This window comes from Orycteropus afer, unplaced genomic scaffold (genome assembly GCF_000298275.1).
Source record: "Orycteropus afer afer isolate SDZICR_OR568_19922 unplaced genomic scaffold, OryAfe1.0 scaffold00088, whole genome shotgun sequence".
NCBI lineage: Eukaryota > Metazoa > Chordata > Mammalia > Tubulidentata > Orycteropodidae > Orycteropus > Orycteropus afer.
Genome location: NW_006921675.1, coordinates 8638882 through 8662155, shown reverse-complemented (window position 1 = coordinate 8662155; position 23274 = coordinate 8638882). Strand labels below are relative to the sequence as shown.

At 42.4% G+C, this 23274-nt stretch overlaps 1 protein-coding gene across 1 annotated transcript in view; it reads right to left on the bottom strand.

Annotated features, from left to right (window-relative positions):
* Positions 1-23274, bottom strand: part of SMOC1 (SPARC related modular calcium binding 1) — a 204447-nt gene that overhangs the window by 48213 nt on the left and 132960 nt on the right. Inside the window, exons 6-7 of the mRNA XM_042781149.1 lie at positions 8911-8967; positions 6911-6991 (exon numbers count right to left, since the gene is read on the bottom strand). Coding sequence (XP_042637083.1) covers positions 6911-6991; positions 8911-8967 — 138 coding nt within the window. The remainder of the gene's footprint in view (positions 1-6910; positions 6992-8910; positions 8968-23274) is intronic.

Genomic DNA, 23274 nt, shown 5'->3' with positions numbered 1-23274 from the left:
AAGCCATGATATTTCCAATCGCCTCGTATGCATGTGAGAGATGGACAATGAATAAGGAAGACCAAAGAAGAGTTGATGCTTTTGAGTTGTGGTGCTGGCGAAGAATGCCCTGGTCTCAGTTTCTCTAAAGGATTCTCTAACTCTGTTCTAATTACCCCACCCTATACACTAACTTTTTTGGGCAATCCTACTTCCGTAGTGATATGCTGCAGAAACCCTAGGGAGGGGTCACTATGAGTCGGGGCCGACTCGACAGCAAATAACAACAACAACAACAACATACACTAACTTTAAGGATCTCTGGTGCCATAGTGCCTAAGGCATTTGACTGCTAACCGAAGGTTGGTAGTTCAAACCCACCAGCCACGCTGCAGAATCTACTTCCATAAAGATTTACTACCTTAGAAACCCAGTGGAGGTCGCTATGAGTCAGAATCAACTCAATGGCAGGGATTTTTTTAATATACTAATTTTACAGACATGACTGGGGCCAACCAAAGTGAAACAAAGGTACCCGGGTCACTCCACCTAAAGGAAAGTAGTTGTACCTGTCTGGAAACTATTTCTCAACATGACCCTATACTCATTCTATTAGAAAGCACAGAAGGGAAGTGGGAAGTGGAAGCAAAGGCCACCAACTGATTTCACATCACCTTCCTACTACATTTGACAAGACAGCCGAAGCAGACCATCATTCTATTACCAAGGATTACTTGTTTCCGCCAGCCCCACCACTTACTAGTTCTATAACCAAGACACACTATTTCCTTTCTAAGCCTTACTTTCTTCACTCCTAAGATGGGGGCACTAATAATACCTATCTCATAGGGTTATTGGAATGAGATAACGTGTGTGAATTGCTACAGAACCTGACACAGACAAGCTGTTATGATGGTGATAATTCTGATTTTACTCATGATGATGATGATAACTTTTCTATCCTTCCCCAAAGTATTCAACCGCATTGAGCTATAATTGTCCTGTAATGAAGGGCTAGCAACAAAGCCTTTACCCTCACAGAGTTTATAATCTAGATGGAGAAATTAGGTATTGGTAGATGAGGAAGAAATTCAAGGAAACAAATGCTAAAAGCCAACTGAGGTCAAAAGTATTGTAATATTTCAGAGAAACATTATCCTCACCCACCACTTGGCCACAGAATGAGAATTAACCTTTCACTAGGACCTTGAAGACCTGCCGGCAATTTAAATGGAGAGGCCATCCCAGATGTCACTTCCAGCCCTGGCGGAAGTGTACCAAAACAGGTACCAAAGCTAGTTCTATTTGACTTACCGTGTTTGCTTACCAGTGTGAGGAGGGTGGGGGAGGTACTAAGAGGTACATTTGATCCTTTTGCTCATGGTGACAATCATAAAGTCTTTCCTAATTGAAGAATTCTCATTGTAAGCAGTATAATTAACATTCTTATTGTTCTTATCAACAGTAATAACAATAATAAATACATATACTTACAATGTATCATGCAGTTGTTGTTGTTAGGTACCGTCAAGTCAGCTTCGACTCATAACGACTATGTACAACAGAATGAAACACTGCCCAGTTGTGCACCATCCTCACTATCCTTGCTATAACTGAGCCCATCATTTTATATCAATTTAACTAATTGAGGCTCTTCCCCTTGTTTGCTGACCCTCCACTTCACCAAGCATGGTATCCTTCATCCAGGGAATAGTCCCTTCTGACAACATGACCAAAGTAGGTGAGATAAAGTCTGCCATTCTCGCTTCCAAGGCTGCACTTCTTCCAGGACAGATGTGTTCCTTCTTCTGGTAGTCCATGGTACTTTCAGTGTTCTTTACCAGCACCACAGCTTAAAAACATCAACTCTTCTTCCGTCTTCCTTACTCATTGTCCAGTTTTCACATGCATATGAGGCAACTGAAAATACCGTGGCTTGGGTCAGGTGCACATTAGTCTTCAAAGAGACATCTTTGCTCTTCAGCACTTTTAATAGGTCTTTTGTAACAGATTTGCCCAGTACAATACAACATCCAATTTCTAGATTGCTGCTTCCATTGATGTTAACTATGAATCCAAGTAATATGAAATCTTTGACTACTTCAATCTTTTCTCCATTTATTGTGATGCTGTGTATTAGTCCAGTTGCGAGGATTTTTGTTTTCTTTATGTTGAGGTGTAATCTATACTGCAAACTGTATTCTTTAAATTTCATGAGTAAGTGCTTCAAGTCATCTTCACTTTTGGCAAGCAAGGTCCTATTGTCTGCATATCACAGATTGTTAATGAGTATTCCTCCAATCCTGATGCCATATATAGTACAGCTTTTCTTGGAATATTTGCTCAACATACAGATTGAATAAGTATGGTGAAAGGATACAACCCTGATGTACACCCTTCCTGATTTTAAACTATGCAGTATCCCCTTGTTCTTTTCAAATGACAGGCTCCTGGTTTATGTACAGGTTGTTCATGAGTACAATTAAGTGTTCTGGAATTCCCATTCTTATCAATGTTGTTGTTATATGCCGTCGAGTTGGACCTGACTCATAGTGACCCCTCCTTGGGTTTCCGAGGCAGTTTCACTACAGAAGTGGATTGCCCAACCTTCCTTCCGAGGAGTGGCTGGTGGGTTTGAACCACCAGCCTTCTGGTTAGCAGTCAAGTGCCTTAGGCACTATGCTACCAGAGCTCCTATTCTTATCAATGTTATCCATAATTTGTTATGATCCACACAATCAAATGCTTTTGCATAGTCAAAACAACACAAGTAAACATCTTCTGGTATTCTTTGCTTTCAGCCAAGATCTATCTGACATCAACAATGATGTTCCTCATCCCACATCCTCTTCTGAATCCAGGTTGCATTTCTGGAAGTTCGTTCCCTGTCAATATACAAACCAAACTCACTGCCATTGAGTCAGTCCTGACTCATAGTGACATCTTCTTGGGTTTCCGAGGCAGTATCTCCATGGAAGTAGATTGCCCAGTCAGTCTTCCTTCCAAGGAGTGGCTCGTGGGTTTCAACTGCCAGCCTTCTGGTTACCAGTCAAATGCCTTAGGCACTATACCACCAGAGCTACTGTCAATATACTGCTGCAACCTTTTTTGAATTATCTTCAGCAAAATTTTACTTGCTTATGATATTAATAGGCACTCTGGTAGCATAGTGCCTAAGGCATTTGACTGCTAACCAGAAGGCTGGTGGTTCAAACCCACCAGCCTCCTCAGAAGGAAGATTGGGCAATCTACTTTTGTAGTGATACCACCTTGGAAACCCAAGGAGGGGTTGTTATGAGTTGGACCCGACTCAATGGCAGTGAGTTTGGGTTTTGGGGTTATGATATTAATGATATTGCTCAATAATTTCTACATTCAGTGGGATCACCTTTCTTTGGAATGGGTACAAATATGGATCTCTTCCAGTCAGTTGGCCAGGTAGCTGTCTTCCATTGGCGTAGACATGTGCATGCCTCCAGCACAGCATCCATTTATGAAACATCTTAATGGGTATTCCATCAATTCCTGGAGTCTTGTTTTTGCCAATTCCTTCAGTGTGGCTTAGACATCTTCCTTCAGTACCATTGGTTCTTCATCATATGCCACCTCCTGAAATAGGTGAACATCTGCTAATTCTTTTTGGTACAGTGATTTTATGTATTCCTTCCATCTTCTCTGATGCTTCCTGCATCATTCAATATTTTGCCCATTGTTGTTGTTGTTGTTGTTGTTATGTGCTGTCGAGTCAGCCCCGACTCATAGCGACCCCTCCTTGGGCTTCCGAGGCAGTATCACTATGGAAGTAGGATTGCCCAACCTTTCCTTCTGGGGAGTGGCTGGTGGGTTTGAACCGCCAGCCGTCTGGTTAGCAGGCAAGTGTCTTAGCCACTATGCTACCAGAGCTCCCAATAGAATCCTTCAATATGGCAACTCAAGGCTTGAATATTTTCTTCAGTTCTTTCAGCTTGAGAAATGCTGAGCATGTTCTTCCCTTTTGGTTTTCAAACTCCAGGTCTCTGGACATTTAATTGACTTTGTCTTCTTGAGCTGCTCTTTGAAATCTTCTGACATCTTTTTGCTTTAGTTACTGTTCATTCAAAAGCAAGTTTCAGAGTCTCTTCTGACATTCATTTTGGTCTTTTCTTCCTTTCCTGTCTTTTTAATGACCATTTGCTTTCTTCATGTATGATGTTGTCTCACAATTCATCTGGTTTTTGGTCACTGGTGTTCAATGTGTCAAATCCATTCTTCAGATGGTATCTAAATTCACATGGATATAATGAAGGTCATATTTTGGGTCTTGTAGACTTGCTTTAATTGTCTTCAGCTTCAACTTGAACTTGCATATGAGCAATTGATGGTCTGTTCTACAGTCAGCTCCTGGCCTTGTTTTGGCTGAAGGTATTGAGCTTCTCCATTGCTTCTTGCCACAGATATAGTCAATCTGATTCCTATGAATTCCATCTGGTGAGGTCCATGTGTATAGCTGCCAATTATGTTGTTGGAAAAATGTATTTACAATGAATAAGCCATTGGTCTTGCAAAATTTTATCATGTGATTAGCTGCATCATTTCTATCACCAAGGCCATATTTTCCAACCACTAATGATTCTTCTTTGTTTCCAACTTTTGCATTCCAATCACCAGTAATAATCAATACATCTTGATTGCATGTTTGGTCAATTGCAGACTGTAGAAGTTGGTAAAAATCTTCAATTTCTTCATCTTTGGCTTTAGTGGTTGGTGCATAAATTCAAATAATAGTAGTATTAACTGGTCTGCCTTGTAGGTGTATGGATATTATCCTACCACTGACAGCATTGTACTTCAGGATTGATCTTGAAACATTCTTTGTGACAATGAATGCCATGCCATTCCTCTTCAATTTGTCATTCCTAGCATGGTAGAGCATAGTCTGATTCAAAATCTGATTCAAAATCTAATTCAAAATCGTAGTCTGATTCAAAATGGCTAAAGCCAGTCCATTTCAGCTCACTAACACCTAGGTTACTGATCTTTATGAGCTCCATTTCATTTCTGACAACTTCCAATTTTCCTTCATTTATACTTCATAATTCCACATTCTGATTATTAACTGATGTTTGCAATTGCTTTTTTTTTTTCCCATTTTGGGTCTGCAAATGGAGGTCCTAAAAGCTTTACTCTGTCCACATCATTAAGGTCAACTCTACTTTGAAAAGACATATTTTGAGTGCCTTCTGACCTGCAGGGCTCATCTTCTGGCACTATATCAGACCATTTTTCAGGGTTATTCATGAAGTTTTCCAGCAATATATCAGACAGTGTTTCACTGCTTTCATAAGGTTTTCATGCATTTACTATTTATCATTTAGCTAAGCGTAAATTAAATGGCATGCATACAGTAACTCAGTTCACCTTTAACTACAATCCTTTGATGGAGAGTTTATGATTCCATTTTACAGATGAGAACTGAGGTTCAGGGAGATTATTCAGCTTCATTAGGGTCACTCCCTAAGTATGGGAGCTGGGATGTGAACCCGGATTTCTTTGATTCTAAAGCCTGTGCTTTAACCACTGTATTGTGTGTTTAGAGGCACATAGAGTTCATATGGTCTCCTTTTCACGTCATCATCCCATACCTCCAGCTTTTGTTAAAGAGGGAAACAAACACATGGAGAGGCACTGACCAGCCCAAGCCACAGAGAACATCAACAGATGCTTGATGGAGTTACCTCTTGGTCTAAATCACTCTGTGTACTCTGGCCCCCACACTGCTACCTTCAGGACAGTACTGGCATACATATAAATGTAAAGGGGATGGATCACAACACAGCCATTAATTAGTGATCATTTAAATTCTGCTTGTTGCTTTAAAGGGCTGTATCTTTTTTTAATCCCTTGCTACCTATAAGGAAAATAGATGGGTAAATTTAACAACATAAATTGTACAGAGTAACAGTTCCCACAATAAAATCTTAGGCTGAAAGAAAGATCTGTATCTGTTCCTGATAGAGATACAGATTAGGTTTGTTAATACATATTCCTGTTGAGGGACATTAACTTTGGCCTTTATTGATGATATATGAACTGTAAAAATGAGTCCTACAAATCTTATCACCCTTCAAAAATTATCACATTTCTACAAAGGGCTCAGCTAGTGCTAAAACCTGACCACTCACAACCAAAACCAGTTTCCATTGAGTCAATTCTGACTCATGGCAACCCCGTGAGTGTCAGAACTGTGTTCCATTGGGTTTTTGGTGGCTGATTTGTTGGAAGTAGATCACCAGGCCTTTCTTCCAAGGTGCCTCCAGGTAGGACTCAAACTTCCAACTTTCTGATTAGCAACCCCCTAAAAAATCATACCAGAAAAAACAAGACTAAACCTTTACTTAGAGTCGTTGAAGCACATAGAACAAAGCCTCTTTAGGTTTGAAGCCCAGTTTCTCTATGCCATTCATTCTTCTTTTAAATTCTTCTACATGGCATACAGAAAGTAAATTAAAATATTAAAATATATAGTCAAAAATATTTGTTAGGTAAGAGGATCAACTACTCACAAAATCTGATCCCTGAGATAATAATTGAAGCAAATGAAACTCAGAAGGAATTAACTTGCACAATCTTCTTTTGTAGCTGTAGAAATCAAGAACAAGACTTAAGCGACTTGCCCAAGCCCACACAGTGGTACTCCTGGAGTAGATATGGATGGATTGTTGTTGTTGTTGTTATGTGCCGTCGAATCAGCCCCAACTCATAGCGACCCCTCCTTGGGTTTCCGAGGCAGTATCACTACGGGAGTAGGATTGCCCAACCTTCCTTCTGAGGAGTGGCTGGTGGGTTTGAACCGCCAACCGTCTGGTTAGCAGGCAAGTGTCTTAGCCACTATGCTACCAGAGCTCCCCATGGATGGATTAGGTACACATATAGTCCAAGGAAAATTATTTACCTGAATTTCTTATGTTGGTGTTGTTCAGTTTGGAGTCCTTGATCACCAAGTGCTTAATCCAGAGAGTTGGAGCTGTGATTTCTGAAGAGAAGAGAGAAAAAATAAAGTCTGGACAAAGACAGAATGTGAGTTGGAGAGTAATCACCAGTTTTTAACAGCTTTTCTAAATACCTAGGGCATCTAAATCCTGAGGTTTCATCTTCTTCCCTCATCCATACCCACCTTGTCCCAATGTCTTTTCCCTTCCTTACAATGGAAATGCCTTTCCCCATCAGCTCATAGGCGCCAACCAGGGCCTCCTGGGCCAGAAGGCCTAGTGGTCAGAGTTCAGAGGTGCTGAGCCACTCCATCCAGGAATAAAAATATTATCCCAGGAGGTGAGGAACATGGGCCAAGCCAAGTCCCTCTCAGCTGCTTCCCTGGGAGAAGATTTAAAGGGGATAAATCAACAAACAAGCACCAAACAAACCACAGAGACCGTTTTAGAGGAAACAGCTGAGCCACAGCAGATTTCAGTTTACAGAGACTCTGCTCCACAAGAGAAAGTAAGTAGTGGGTCTAATCTGATGTTCAATTTCCTTTCTAATGGTTCCTCATTGAATGAAGGTTGAATTCTTCCATTCAGGGAGCTCCATGGAGCCTCTAGGTCTCTCCAGGGCATGATCACCCAGTAGACAGGTAGTATTACCCTGAATATACTGTAGAGTGAGAAAATCTTCAATGGGGGTGCTAGGAAGGTCTCCATCTGACCCCTACATGACTCCCAGGGCCCCAGCCTTGGCCAGCTATCCAAGACTTTGGGGAATCATGCAAACATCTGAAGTTCTAGGCATGAACACACATGTTCCACCAAACAAGCCACATTTCAACCCAGAATTGAGCCCATGTTAGGGACATCCCTAGCCCCAGTGCCAACCAGTGGCAGGATCCCTTTTAATTCCTCTGTCTCACTGTCCAGCTCAAGACCCAGGCCTGGATATACTCAGCTGAAAGCTGTTTAGCTTTTCCCACATATTGCACTGAGAACTGAACCTCATTCTCTGACTCTCTGAGAACTGTGCTGTACTAAGCTTCCTTGTCTTCTTCACAGGGGCCTGGACTACACAGCAAAGTACACTGAGGAATGGAGGGCCTGAGCAGCTCAAACCTAGAATTGAGGCCACATTCCACACTCCATGTCATTCCTGTTTACTTTCCATCCCTCCCCAGACATGGATATCCAGACTCTATTTTGCCAATAGACAACTGTAATTCCCTTGTCCTGGAATTTCACCTCTCGGGCAGGTCTTGACTCAACTCTCCAGGTCCCTATAACCTAGCCAAACCAGCTGCACTAGCCAATCTCTTTCTTTGCTGCTTTCCCAACTACACCATGTACCCACCACTTCTCTCCTTCAAACATTTGCCCTTCCTGGAACACCCTGATTCCTACCCCCCACTTTCAAGATCCAGTCCCAGTGCCATCTCTTCACACAATCTTTTCCCAAACCATCCTGATATCTTTTTCCCATAAATACCTATTACACTAAAAATTGAGGCCACATAATTTAACCCAAAAGCTCTCTAATACTTGTATCTGTCTTGAGAGCAGAGGCTTACATTTCTTCTACAACACAATGCTAGGCACAGAGCAGGCACTTGTAAGTGCTGGCTCATTTACTGGAGGGACACTGCTGGCTTGACTTTCTCCCTCAGCCATGATTCCTTGGTTTTGGCAACTCAAAGGGTCTGTTTGGGCTATGTTGTTGTTGGACATCGGGAGACAGGCAGGAAGCCTAGGGAGGACAGAAGACCTTTCCAGAAATGGAGAATGTACCAGTTCCTTGGAGGATTTGCATTTAAAAAAAAAAAAAAAAAAGTTAAAACAACCCAGCATAAACTGGAGAAAATTGAAATTAAAAAAAAGAAAAGGAAGAAAGCTTAAACATCCAAAGGAAAGACCTTTCCCAAATCTGAAGATGGGTGGGAGAGTGAGAGTTGGAAGTAACATAAGAGCTTACCATCTCCATCGAACATCGGCTGAGTCTCCATCGTGGGTGTTGGCTTAGACCCGTCATCTGAATTGAGGGTTAGAAAGAATCGAAAAGAGACTACCATTATTGAGGTAAATACTATCTACTCTCCAGCACTGTTGAATGGTTGGGGTTTGCACATGGCCCGGCCAAGTCCCAGTGAAGAGACCAAAGAGAAAGAAAAGAGAGAAGAGAACGAGAAGGAAAGGAGAGTCACAGAGACCGTAACGCGGAAGCACCTCCCGAGGCTGCTTGCCGTCCCGGGGAGAACTCTTTCTCGTGAATCTGGGATCACAGATGGCTCTGTCATCCCTTGTTCCTCCGCCTCCACCCCCCCCACCCCACCCCGTTGGAAAGCTGAGGGCAGGTGTCTCCCTGGGCAGCCCGACTTCTGGCCAGACAAGACCGGGCAAGGGTGGCATCTAATTCTGGTATCCTCAGAGCCTTCCAGCCCTCCTGTGAAAGGGACCAGCTCATATCTTTCCCAGTGATCTAAGAGCTTGAAGAGAATAAAAGACCTTGGCACTATTCTCTTGCAAACTCTTTGTTATTTCTCTATTTTCATTGAAGGGGGATGAGCAGGCAGGCAGGAATATTTTCTCTCCAGCTGCAGTGCAGTGGATTACTTTATATGGTCCTTCTAGCCATAGACTTTGTGACCCCCCCCTTACAATGATTGGGTGGGACTATGCAAATAGAGTGCGGCAGGATTGGACAGCTTACTGCTAATGCAAAAAAAAAAAAAAGTACAGGGAATCCTTGTGGGGGTGGGACTATGCAAATAAGGCATATGGAACCTTAATGAGGGTATTGGTCAGTTTTGCCATTCTGCTAGGCTAAATGCAGGACACAGGAAAAGAGAGAGAGAGAGAGAAGTACTAGAGGGCTGTGGTGGGGACTACTTAGCTAAGAGCTGTAACACTTGCCTGAGAAGGCCCTGAGCAGGGCCCAGCAGCAGAGGGTGAGAAGAAGTTGTCATGATCAAGGACTGTATCCTGAGTTGTTCCTGTGACTTCTGAGTTGTTCCCACTCCCAAATTGTATCCTGTTACTTCCCTGATAAATCACTTAACTGTAAGTACGGTTCATTAATTTTGTGAGAGGCTGCAGCTAATTATCAAAACCAAAGAGGGAGGGAGAGTACTGAAGGGAAGGGGACTAGGTGACATCAGAGATGATGGAGTGGTGCAGCACTGTGGACAAGTTGGACATTTGGGACATCTTGAACCTCCTCTTCATAGAAACCGGTTTTGTGCTGATCTTTATAAAAATAATTACTTATTTACCAGCACACTGAAATCAAAAGAATTAGGAAATCCTTAGAATATTGTTAACTGTGAAATAGCATGCATCTCAACCCTCAGTAAAAGATGGGCAAACAAAAGTAGAAGAGACATGGGAAACTGCAGAAATTACTCTGGATTTGCTTTGAAACCTCCAACATAGGTCAGGAGAACAGACAGTTCCCAGGAAGGTAGTCCTAACACTATCCTTCTAGTGCTGGGCCACTATTTCTGCAGCAGGAGAATGTCCACAGGTCAGGAGTTAGTGCAGACTTTGTTTATTAACCTGCCAGGACTCTCAGTTATTTTCATCAATGTTCTCAAAACCTTCTAACTCATTGCAACCATATATGACAGAGTAGAACTGCCCCATAGGTTTTCCAAGGCTGTAAATCTTTATGGATGCACACTGCCTCATCCTTCTCCCACAAAGCAGCTGGTGACCTTTTTAGTTAGCAGCCAAATGCTTTAACCACTACCACCAGAGCTCCCTGAGTCAGAACTGACTCGATGACCATGAGATTTTTGGTTTTGTCTGAAAATCTTAGCTTAGATCAGTGTTCCTCAAAATTTTTTCCAATTGTCCCTCTGAAAAGGCTTTTTAGACTCTTTTTCCTAATCACCTCACTAATGAAATTTTAATACCACAGACAGACTGTATATGTTTATGTACTGTATGCATATTTGTGCTCAGTAGGTAAAAAAGACTCATTTTCTCCCCCTCAGTGAAAGCTGAGAGAAGAAATCTTCCTCCTCATTGAAAATGCATGATTTGAGATTTCTCTCTTTTCTCCCTCAGGTCAGGAAAGAGAAGACACCATGGTGGTCTCAGATATTTTGATGATTATACCATTCCTCTCTTGCCCAGAAGGAGCTCTGGTGGCGTAGTGCCTAAGGCATTTGACAGCTAATCAGAGAGTTGGCTTTTCAAATCCACCAGCCACTCCGTGGAAGGAAGACTGGGCAATCTACTTCCATAAAGATTTACCACCTCAGAAACCCAAAGGGGGTCGTGTGAGTCGGAATTGACTTGATGGTAGTGAGTTTTGTTTGTTTGTTTGTTTGTTTTCTTCCCCAAACCCCCAGATGACTTTTATAACTGAAGACTGCATTCTCCAAGCACTCATTGTTTATGGAGAATACAAGTTCTTAGATGGTCTCTGTGACAGTCTCTCAGATCATCACCAATAATACCCTTCCACCGTCTGGAGCTCTCAGTATCTTTGGCCAACTTCACATGGGGGAGGGAGGAAGAATACAGGTTCCTGATTCCTTTCTTGCACCAACATCCCACCCACCCTTTGGGATCTTAAGATTCAAGGGCTATGGAGACCCTAAACCCTTGCTGGACACTGAGGCCAGCAACCTGACAGTCATGTGATACCTGACCCTGTTATTATTCTCACATGCTGATACCCAGACCTAGCTCCCCCAGGGAGATGATCCTGAGTTGTCTGACAATCAGGTGGACACCAAATGCTGAGGAATGACATGTAGCAGGAAGAGAGGAACAGCTATGCTGGATACTTTATTTGCCTCAAACTAGAGTCCAAAACAGGCATCGTTGGATGCCAAACTGTAAGTTTGATCTGGAAGTCATTGAGGGAATATAAACACAGAACAGAACCACATAATGTCATTTCTTTTAATAGCATCACTTCCCCTGATTCTATTAACACCTCTTTCCATTGAATTAAATGAGCCACTGAATAAAGTCTTTTGGCAGCTGTCATGCACATTTGGTTGCTCCTGCCGGATGCAGAGTTCACAGTCTAAATAGTCCAAGTCCTTTTACCCAGGGTGGCTTCATTTTAGGAGTCTTATGTGCTTACAAAGGGAAAGTGAGAAATCAAGCATTGCCTGAGGGACAAAGGTGAGAACCCAAGCACAAAATGTCTTAAGCAATATTTTAATATTCATTGTGTACATTAACCAAAACCAAACTCACTGCCGTCGAGTTGATTGCAACTCATAGGGATCCCCATTGGATTTCCAAGGGTGTAAACCTTTATGGAAGCAGACTGCCCAATCTTTCTCCCATGGAGTGGCTGGTGGGTTCAATCCACCAACCTTCTGGTTAGCTATACCACTATACCACCAGAGCTCTTTTGTATACATTGAGTCCTCCCATTTCACTAGTGCTATATCTTTCTTTGGCTCAGAATAACTGAAAACATTCTTTTTCTTTCTCCTGTCATCCAGATGAGAGTCCAGTTGGCCATTTTGTCCAGAGATCAGCAGAGAAGTTCCGAGCTCAGGGAAAGGAGAAGGGTACCCTCCTGGAGGAGTTTGGCACGTTTGCAGATCATGAGCCTCTGCTGATCGCCCAGATGCCAGCCCAGAGCCCATAGAGCATAAAGTCAACCACAGGTAGTAAGTCTCCTTACAGAGTAGGGTCACCAAGGGTGAGGAGATACAGCTGCACTACCATAAGGGAGACCCTACCTGGGAATCTTTATGAAGTGACAAAAGACAAGGTGCTCTGCTGCCAGGAGAGCCACCTGCAAAACTCAGCATGCCCAAGGAATGGGAAGCCAAGCCAAAGCCAACAGGACCCCTGACCATCATCTCCGGGCACCTGGCACCTGGCTTCTGACCCAGCAAATAAGCGCACCCTTCAAGCAAACAGAAGTCCAAGGCCTGGGTCCAAGATCCACATCAATTCTGCTTATGGACAAGCAATGGAGCAATACCAGGCCTCACGCCGAGCCCTGAGGAAAGAATAAAGCATCTACAAAGCCCCCTGACCACCCAGTCTCAAGTAGGGTCACAGTCCAGATACAGCTCTCTGTCCAACAAGTGAAATGACCTAAATTCCTCACTTTCCTTTTCTAGGCAGCAATACTCTTCTAAAATTGTGGGACGCTTGCCTGAGGATAATGCATAGGTGGAAAAAACTTTAAAGGCTATGAAAGGAAATACCACAAGTATTAAACCATCTCATTCAACTGCTTACTTTTAAAATTGGATCTGCAACATTAAAATCCCATCAATTTTTTAAAAATACAGTGAACTTTATAACTCAATAATAGACAACCCAATTAAAAAATGGGCACAATATTTTCATATTAGACATTTTACCAAAGAAGATAAATGAATATAAATAAATGCATGAAAAGAGGCTCAAGCAATCATTAGGAAAACACAAATTAAAACCACAATGAGAGACCACTACATATCCAAATGAATGGCTAAAATAAAAAAGATGGATAATACCAAGTATTGGCAAAGACATGGAGAAAAAGGAACCTTCATGCATTGCTGACAGAAATGTAAAATTGAGCAGGCACTTTGGAAAACAGTTTGGTAATTTCTTAAAAAAAAAAATTAAACATAAATTTACCATTTAACCCAGAAATTCCACTCAAGAGAAATAAGAATATGTATATGTATATGTATATGTATGTATATGTATATGTATATGTATATGTATATGTATATATATAGGAGCTCTGGTAGCATAGTGCCTAAGGCACTTGACTGCTAACCAGAAGGCTGGCAGTTCAAACCCAACAGCCACTCCTCGGAAGGAAGGTTAGGCAATCTACTTCTGTAGTAACACTGCCTCGGAAACCCAAGGAGGGGTCACCATGAATCAGGTCCGCTTGATGGCACATAACAACAACAACTATATATACATATATATTGATATATAAATATCAATAGCAGCAGTGTACACAACAGCCCAAACTGGAAACAATCCAAATGTCAACTGACAAACGGATAAACGAATTGTGGTGTGTCCGTATATTGGAATACAATTCAGCAATTAAAAGGAAGGAATTACCAATACATATGACGACACAGATGAACCTCAGAAAACACTACGCTAAGTGAAAGAAGCCAGATGCAAAAGCCAGATGTCTAGACAAGGTAAATCCATAGAGATAAAAAGTAGATTCCTGATTGTCTGGGGCTAGGGAGTGGGAGTGGTGATAACTATAAATGGGCACAAGGTATCTTTCTGAGGTGATGGAAATGTTCTAAAATTGTATTCTGGTAATGGTTACACAATTCTAAATTTATTAATTCATTGAACTGTGTACTTGTTTTCATTGTTGTTGTGCCCTCGAGCCAATTCTGACTCGTAGTGATCCTATTGAACAGGGTAGAACTGGCCTGCAGGGTTTCTAAGTCTGTAGTCTTTGTGGAAGCCGCCTACTACATCTTTCTACTGTGGAGTGGCTGATGGGTTTGAACCACCAACATTTCATTTAGCAGCCAGGTGCTTAACCACTGTGCTACCATGGATGAATGTTGTATTATGTAAATTATTCCTCAATAGAGCTGTTAAAACAAAAGGGATAAAGTGCCAAAGTCATTACATATAAATTATCAGCCAGCAGCAGCTATACTATTTGAGCCATCCGCAACTGGTTGTGGGGGGAAGGCTCTTCCACATGTTTTAAAGACAAATATATCTGAATCTCAATAACAATACCAGGTGCCGTGGAGTCTATTCCAATGCACCGTGACCCCATGTGTATCAGAGTACAACTGTGCTCCATAGGGTTTTCCATGGCTGTTTCTTCAGAAGCAGGTTTGCCAGGCCTTTCTTCTAAGGTGCCTGTGGGTAGATTTGAACCTCCAACCTTTCAGTTAGCAGCCAAGTGCATTATCCATCTGCACCTCCCGGGGACTCCATGTTCATCTCAACTTATATATAAGCACATGATGATTTGATCCCTCAGGGTTATTCTTTCAAACCTCAAATAGGAAGACTATTTCTCTTTAATACCATAATACTCCTCCAGACCAAAGAGAAGAAGATGGAACACTGAAAACCCAATTCAAAGATTATCATTTTTCTGATAGGGAGAATAGATAAACTTAGAAACACTGAAAAATAAATTAAAAAGGCAATAAATCAGAATTTCTCAAGGATGATGTCAAGTACAACAATAATAATAGTACTGCCACATTTTGCAACACTCAAAACAGTTTCTGGCAGGTAGTTTTCCTCATTTATTTTCACCACCATCCAGAACAGAGGAAGTCATCAGACAGATAAAGACATTGAGTCTCAGAGCGAACGATTTGCTCAAGGTCCCAGAGGAAGTGAGCAGTTTTGGAAACTGCCCACACCCAGGGTCATGGCATGGAGCCTTCTAAGACTGCCCAGCCCCCACACCTGCATAATCTTTGCAGGTGCGGCCCCAGAAAGTCACAGCCCCTGCACAGGCTCTGTGAGCTTCTAAAGACAGTGGGTTTATGTGACAGCACAATTCCTTGCCCTGCAAGAAGGCCTGGCCCACGCACAGACAGCTGGAAGTCACTTCGACCCCCAATGACATCGTTCAAAGCCTCCTCTGTTTGGCTTTTTGATTCCTGATTGACACTCACTGGCAAGTGGAGATAAATGCCAGGCTGTGGACAATGTTGATCCGCTTGGACAATTCTCAGAGAAAGACTTTTCAGAATAACAAACAAAACAAAACAAAAACGAAAAAACATTGGTGTGCTTAAGGAACTGAATAGAGCTCAAGAGGTCCAGGGAAGGAGGGCTGGGCCTTTCAAGGGACTGGCAAGTCTGTTGAGGAGTTAATTGTCTGAGTGTACAATGAGTTTATTCTGACCACATACAAAGAGCTTTCTCTTCCAGGTCCTTCAAAAGCAGATGTGTCAAAGGGGCCAGAGTAGGAATCTGTATTAATGGCATCTCTTGGGGCCTCCAAGACTGAAGAGCCTTGGAGAGTGAGGAAAAAAAGAAACCACCACCCCCATCCGGGATTCAGAAGGTCTCTCAGTGATCCCAAGTCCTTTTGAGTCCTGGGCTCTTCCCAAGCCATGTCCATCACTGGTCATCCTCCGTCTTATTTTCATTAAGGCTGCCACTATCTGTCTTTTAAAAGACATGGAGACAAACTTCAACCTGGTAAAAGTGCTGGAAGATTCTTGCCTTTGAAGAGACTACATTTATACCAGACCCACTATCTTCCTCAGCATGTGACTCCGGGGCCAGCATAGAAATCAAGATGACTTAATCTGGCCATAATGGAGAGATGATTGTGCCTCAAAGCCTGGCTTGGATCATACCAAGAAGAGGATAGAATGCTGGTCAACCTCAAATCTCCTAAGATGCATTGCCCATGGCCCAGAGATTCAGAAATGTAGGGTGGGCTGTGCTGATTCTGACCATTGAGAGCAAAATCTGGGCACTTTGGGTCTTCTCCAGAGAAAGAGGTCAATTTTGTACATTCTACCTACCCATTCTCTCTCAAAAAGAGTGAAAGCATGTATCAAGCTGTCTAATCGCAAGCAGTTCCCCATGTCTTCAAGGTCTGCAATACCCCGAATAAGAACAGAAACATGAGGCTAGTGAAAAACGTAGACCGGGGATGGAAAAGGAGGAGGAGGTACCAGCAACCGCAAGGCTGTTCTGGCCTGTGTTCACACAGAAGACGGTGCTAATTTATTTTTAACTTTTTATCTTGAAATGATTATTCATTCATAGGAAGTTACAAAAAATTACCAAGAGAGGTCCCATGTACCCTTCAGCCACTTTCCCCTAGTGGTAACATTTGATATAATTATAGTACCATGTCCAAGTCAGAAAACTGACATTGATGTAATTCACAGACCTTATTCAGGTTCCACTAGTTTTATATGCACTCATTTGTGTATGTGTTTGTGTGTGTGTGTGTGTGTGTGCATAGTTCATGAGATTTTATACCATGAATAGATTCATGTAACTACCACCACAATCCAGATACAGAACATTTCCATCACCACAAATACCTCCCTCCTGCTACCTCTTTATAGTCCTTCCCTCTCCCTGACCCCTCCTTCACACCTGACAACCACTAATCTGTTTTCCATCTCCATAATTTTGTCATTTTGAGAATGTTCTCAAATTATGGAATCATGCAGTATATGACTTTTTAAATATATTTTTGTCCTCTGCATTACTCCCATTCCAGTTGTTAAGTATCAACAGTTTACTCCTTTTCATGGCTGAGTAGTATTTCACTGTATGGTTACACTACAACTTGTTTAACTCTTAACCCATTGACAGATATTTGGGTTATTCACATTTTTGGCTATTACAAATAAAGCTGCTTTATTTGTGTAATTTTCTGTGTACAGGTTTTAGTGTGAACATAAATTTTCATTTCTCTGGAATAAATGCTCACATTGTGTTTGCTGGATCATGTAATAAGTATATGTTTAGTTTTTAAAGAAACTTCCAAACTATTTTCCAGCGTGGTTGTACCATTTTACATTCCTACCAGGAATGTATGAGAAATCCAACTTCTCTGCATCCTCACCAGCATTTTGTATTGTTACTAGTTTTATTTAGCTTTTCTAATGGTGTGTAATGATATCTCATCATGGTCTTAACTGGCATTTCCAATGGCTAATGACGTTGACTATCTTTTCATGTGCTTTTTTTGCCATCTGTGTATCCTCTTTAGGGAAATGTCCCCTCATGACTTTTGTCCATTTTCCAATTGATTTTTTTTTTCTGTTAGGTTTTGAGAGTTTTTTTTATATATTCTCGATACAAGTCCTTTGTCATATATGTAGTTTGCAAATTATTTTCTCCCACTCTGTGGCTTTTTCATTCTCTTAATAGGGTATTTCACAGAGCAAGGTTTTACTTTTGATGAAGTCCAATTTATCAATTTTTTTATTTTACGGATATTGATGTGCTAAGATACCAAAACTCCAGGGTCACATTGTACTAGGTTCCAAAAGTTTTCTTCTATTAATTTTATAGTTTGACATTTTACACTTAATTCTAAAGTCCATTTTAAATTAATTTTTATAGAAGATGTGAAATTTAGGTAGAGATTCTCTCCCCTGACCCATGGATGGCTAATTGTTCCAGCACCATTTGTTGTAAAAAACAGTCCTTCCTTCATTTAATTGCATTTGTACCATTATAAAAAATCAATTGGAAGAAGACACTGGGAGAAGCGCAATAGTTCAAAGCAACAGAAGTAAAATACTTTTACACGCACATTCTGTAATAACAATAATCTACAAGTAGATATATAGATAGACATGCAAGCTGAGCAGGTGTTGGAAGGCGAATGGGACTATGGAGCTCTGGTGGTGTAGTGCCTGAGGTATTTGACTGCTAACCAGAAGGCTGCCAGTTCAAATCCTCCAGCCACTCCTCAGAAGGAAGACTGGGCAATCTACTTCCATAGAGATACTGCCTCAGAAACCCAAGGAGGGCTTGCTATGAGTTGAAATCAACTTGACAACAGTGAGTTTGGCTTTTTTTTTTTATAAGTTTGACAGAAGATATTTCTGCATATATATTTACATATGCTGTAAAAATATTCATGAATATAGGAGAGCATACTAGGGGTGAAGATATGAAACCTTCTTAGCTATAATCGAAAACCTTGAAGGAATGAATCACTAGGCCTGAGGGCTCAAGGACCATCATCTCAGGGGACATCAAAGTCAGTTAGCACAACAGAGTCCAAGTCCACAAAGACATTGTTCTACATCCTACTTTGGTGAGTAGTGACTGGGGTCTTAAAAGCTGTGGGTGGCCATCTAGGGTGCAACTACCAGTCTCTCTCCCTCTGGAGCAAGGACGAGGGAAGAAAATAAAAGATATATGGAAACAATTAGTCCAAAGCACTAAAGGGCCACAAGACCCTCAGCCTCCATGACCAGGAGACCGCAAGAATTAGATGGTGCCTAGCTATCACTACTTACAGCTCTGAAAGGGATCCAATAGGAGTTCCAGAGAGAGTGGAGAAAAATGTGGAACAAAACTCAAAATAATGAAAAAAAGACCAGGCTCACTGAAACCAGTGGGACCCCAGGGACTACAGCCCTTAGTCATCAGTCAAGCCTAGAACTGAACCCTGTGGCTCAACCTTTAGCCAAACAATACACAGATCTATAAGGTGAATGGTAGCACCAGAGAAGTACACACTCCTCAGAACAATCAACCATTTGAAATCAAAAGGGTGGCATTTGCCCAGAAACAAAGTTCAGAAGGCAGGAAGGGAAAGGAAAAAAAGGACAAATGGAAATGGGAAACACAGGGAGGAAGTGGGATGAGTGCTGTTACACTGTGGGGATTGCAATCAATGGCATGAACAAAATGTGTATGAATTGTTGAATGAAAACTGATTTGCTCTGTGAACTTTCACCCAAATCACAATAAAAAGTTTTTTAAAAAAAGCAGTTGGTCAACTTGTGTGGTCTATGGGTCTACTATTCTATTCCACGGGAACTCTGGTGGAGTAGTGCTGAAGGCACTTGACTGATAACCAGAAAGTTGGTGGTTCAAACCCAGAACCTCAGAAGGAAGGTTGGGCAATCTACTTCCGTAGAGACACCACCTCGAAAACCAAGGAGGGGTTTCTATGAGTCAGATCTGACTCCACAGCACATAACAACAACAACAACATTCTATTCCATTAATTTGTCTTTACCTCCACCAATATCACCTGTTTTGATTTCTGTAGCTATATAAAGTCTTAAAAATCAGACAGAGTGATTCCTCTCATTTTATTTTCCTTTTTAAAAATTGTTTTAACTATTCTAATTCTGTTACATTTCCACCTAAATTTTAGAGTAAGTAGCTCTTGAATCTCACAGTTGTCTTTCACCAGTCAGCAGTCACAGAATCTATACAAGGTCTTGAGGGTGACAATTCCTCAGCCTCTATGATAAGAACTATATGGCACTCAGAGTTGGAGATAAAGGGTTCAGAAGTGGCTTTGAGGGCTTTCTGTCCACATGTCAACATCTTACCTCCCTCCAAATCACTGTGCCACACCCAGAAATAGACCACTCAGACGAGGAGCAGCTAGCAAATGAACATATTTTCCTGGCCTGATCAGCTCAGTGCTCCCTCACCTGGACTTCAGCAGCCTCACAAAAAGAACTAGGCAGAGGGTTCAAGAACTTGCCACTGGGCCATGTTCATCCTTGGCAGCTCCCTCTAAGGGTCCTTCCTTACAGGCTCTGGACATGGAAGCTACCAGCCAGGTCTTTTCAGAGGGGCCACCTTTCTCCACTCAGCTCCCTGCAGATATGACAGATTCTGAGCATCTACAAGTCAAGTCTACTGCTTCTTTGGGAAGCTTTATGTTCACCTGAAGATAATCTCCATAATAAGAGGCTAAGAACTAAGGCTCCTTAGAAGCAAGGATGGCCAAACTTTGTATTGTCTGCTTTGGTTATGTTGTCAGAAGGGACCACTCCCTGGAGAAACATATCATGCATGGTAAAGTAAAGGGTCAGCTTTAGACCTTCAATGCAATGGATTGACACAGTGGTTGCAACAATGGGCTCCAGCAAAGAAAGGATTGTGAATCACTGTAGGATTGGGCAGTGTTTCATTCTTTTGTACATAGGGTTGCTATGGGTTGGAGCTACCTCAGTGACACCAAACAACAACAACAACAACTATCCAAATGTGAGTTCTGGGGCTCTTATTGTTTTATTCATTGCTGGATCCTCAGTGACATAGTCTGATACATAGTAAGTTCTCAATGAATATTCATTTACTAAAAGAATAAAAGAACCAAGTATAAAATAACAAAGGCTACTGATACTACCAGGAGCTCTAAGGCACTTGACTGCTAACCAGAAGGCTGGTGGTTCAAACCCACCAGCCACTCCTCAGAAGGAAAGTTGGGCAAAATCTACTTCCATAGTGATAATGCCTCAGAAACCCAAGGAGGGGTCACTAGGAGTTGGGTCTGACTCGACGGCAAATAACAACAACAACAACACTAATACTACCAAAACCCAAGTCAAACTCTTTGTTGTCGAGTCAATACTGACTCATGGTGAACCTATAGGATGAGTAGAACTACCATATAGGGTTTCCAAGGCTGTGATCTTCATTGAAGCAGACTGTCAAATCTTTCTTTTATGGAGCAGCTGGTGGGTTCAAACTGCTGCCCTTTTGGTTAGCAGCTGAGCACTTAACCACTGTGCCAGCAGGACTGCTTACTAACTACTACCAGGGCCTCAAAAGAAACTATAACTAGGAGGCTTTTCCAGATTCTAGACTCCATTTCCTTCCCAATCCTTGAAAGTAGGGATGTGGCAGGGATTCAAACTCTTAATCTGGGAATAAATTTCTCTTCTGAGACCCTAGAATAGGGGTCAAGATGGAGTGCAAGGGGTGAGCAGGATGGAGTCAGGCTGGGGGAGTAGGAAAGTGGGAAGGAGGGGAGGCGTCATACGTGCATGAGCACACAGACACACTCATACACCAGAATCCACCTCTGCAAAGCTGGTACAGGACCTGCCACGCTTGGCCAACAACATCAACACAACGCACTGCTGTTGAGTCGGATCCAACTCATAGGGACCTCTCCTTGGGTTTCTGAGGCAGTAACACCACAGAAGTAGATTACCCAACCTTCCTTCCGAGGAGTGGCTGGGGGGTATGAATCGCCAGCCTTCTAGTTAGTAGTCAAGTGCCTTAGGCACTGTGCCACCAGAGCACCTCATGCTTGGCCAGGGAGGTTCAAAGCACCAGAGAGTAATAGTAACACGCACACAGAGCAAAAGAACCGCTTCTTCTGGGCTTGGAGCTGCTCAGGCACGGTCAGAGTGAACACTTCTCGGTAAGAGAAAACCAATATGAATGAAGGCCAACACGAGAGGGTCTGTCAGTGTCTTGTCCATTCAAATCCAGAGGCTGGTAGGCAATCAGACCATTGCCATCTGATGGCAATGTTCAGAGATCAACTACAGACCCAGCTTCCCTCCCAGTGCCATGGGAAGAGATGAAGGAGGTAGCTGTGAAGAAGTTAAAGGCATGTGAGTAAGGGTGACACTCCACGTGTGGAATGCCCTGTGGCAGTCAGCTCCACACAGCTCAGCCAGGCTCGAGGCAATGAACCACACGTCAGTCAAGTGCCCTTGAAGGCTGAGGCTAGAGGCACAATCCCTTTCTGCTAGGATGGGCACCATCCATCGTCCTCCCCTAAGCACACCCCTTGCCCCAAATGGGAGTGCTACTTGATCAACTACTAGAGTGACAAGGTCTCCAAGGTGGCCCCAACTTGTATACCAGGCACCATGAAAGATTCTAAAAATAGAGACAAAGAAAGAGACTAGAGAAATAAACGTAGCTCACTCTCTACTTATAGAGTAGGGGGAATAAAAATTTTCCTCAGATTGAAGGTGGGTTGGGTTTTGAAAGGTTTGCCCTTCTCTGAGACCAGCTTGTCAAATACAGATGTCCATGCAAAAAAAAAAAAAAAGTAAGCAGTTTGTTAATGTCTTTATTTTTTTTTTTTCCTCTTTCCTTACCACTTACTCCCAGACCAAAGCAAACTGGAGAAAGCTCCTGATGGCCCTTCACTTTAACTCGTCATTTATCACAGCTTCACCACTGAGCCTGTGAGGTCCCAGGTACTCAGAAAATGAGCCCACAGATAACTGTCAGAAATCATCTCACAGGTGCACTCCCATATTCTCTCACTGACTCATTCGTCATCACCCATCATCTCATCAGAGGCTAGCACTTCCCTCCTGCACCTCACAAGCCTTCATGAAGCCCAAGCCTAGCCCACAACTTTGTGATCAGTTATCCTGGAAGCTCCCCAGATCACCCACATCAATTAGCATCAAGACCCCAAAAAGAGACCCTTCAGGAAAATCCACAGGACGTGACACAGCCAGGGAAAGCTGCTCAGGGTCATTCAGGATCTCTAAATACGTTTGGCTTGAGACCCACTTCCAGCGTGATGACTTCACTTAAAACCAAAAATGAATCTGTACCTTTCCCTTTCTGTAGCTTGCCACAGTTTTAGCAGCAGATTGTCAGAGCTAAAGTGACTACTTGGGTCCTTCTTCCTGTATTCAGAATTTCCTCTGTAGCATTGATGAAACACACACACACACACACACACACACACACACACATAAACCCCCACCTTCAAGGGCCAGGGCAAAAGAAGAAGAAGGGGAGGGGGCAGCCAGGATGGGATTGCCCCAGATCAATGGATATTTGAAACTCAAACACATGGCCCTGGCCCTCCATTGCACGTGTTAATTACCACACATGTGCCCATAAAGGAGTCGGTTAAACACAAGAGGCCCAAAGAACAGAGCAAGGAAAGGCCATT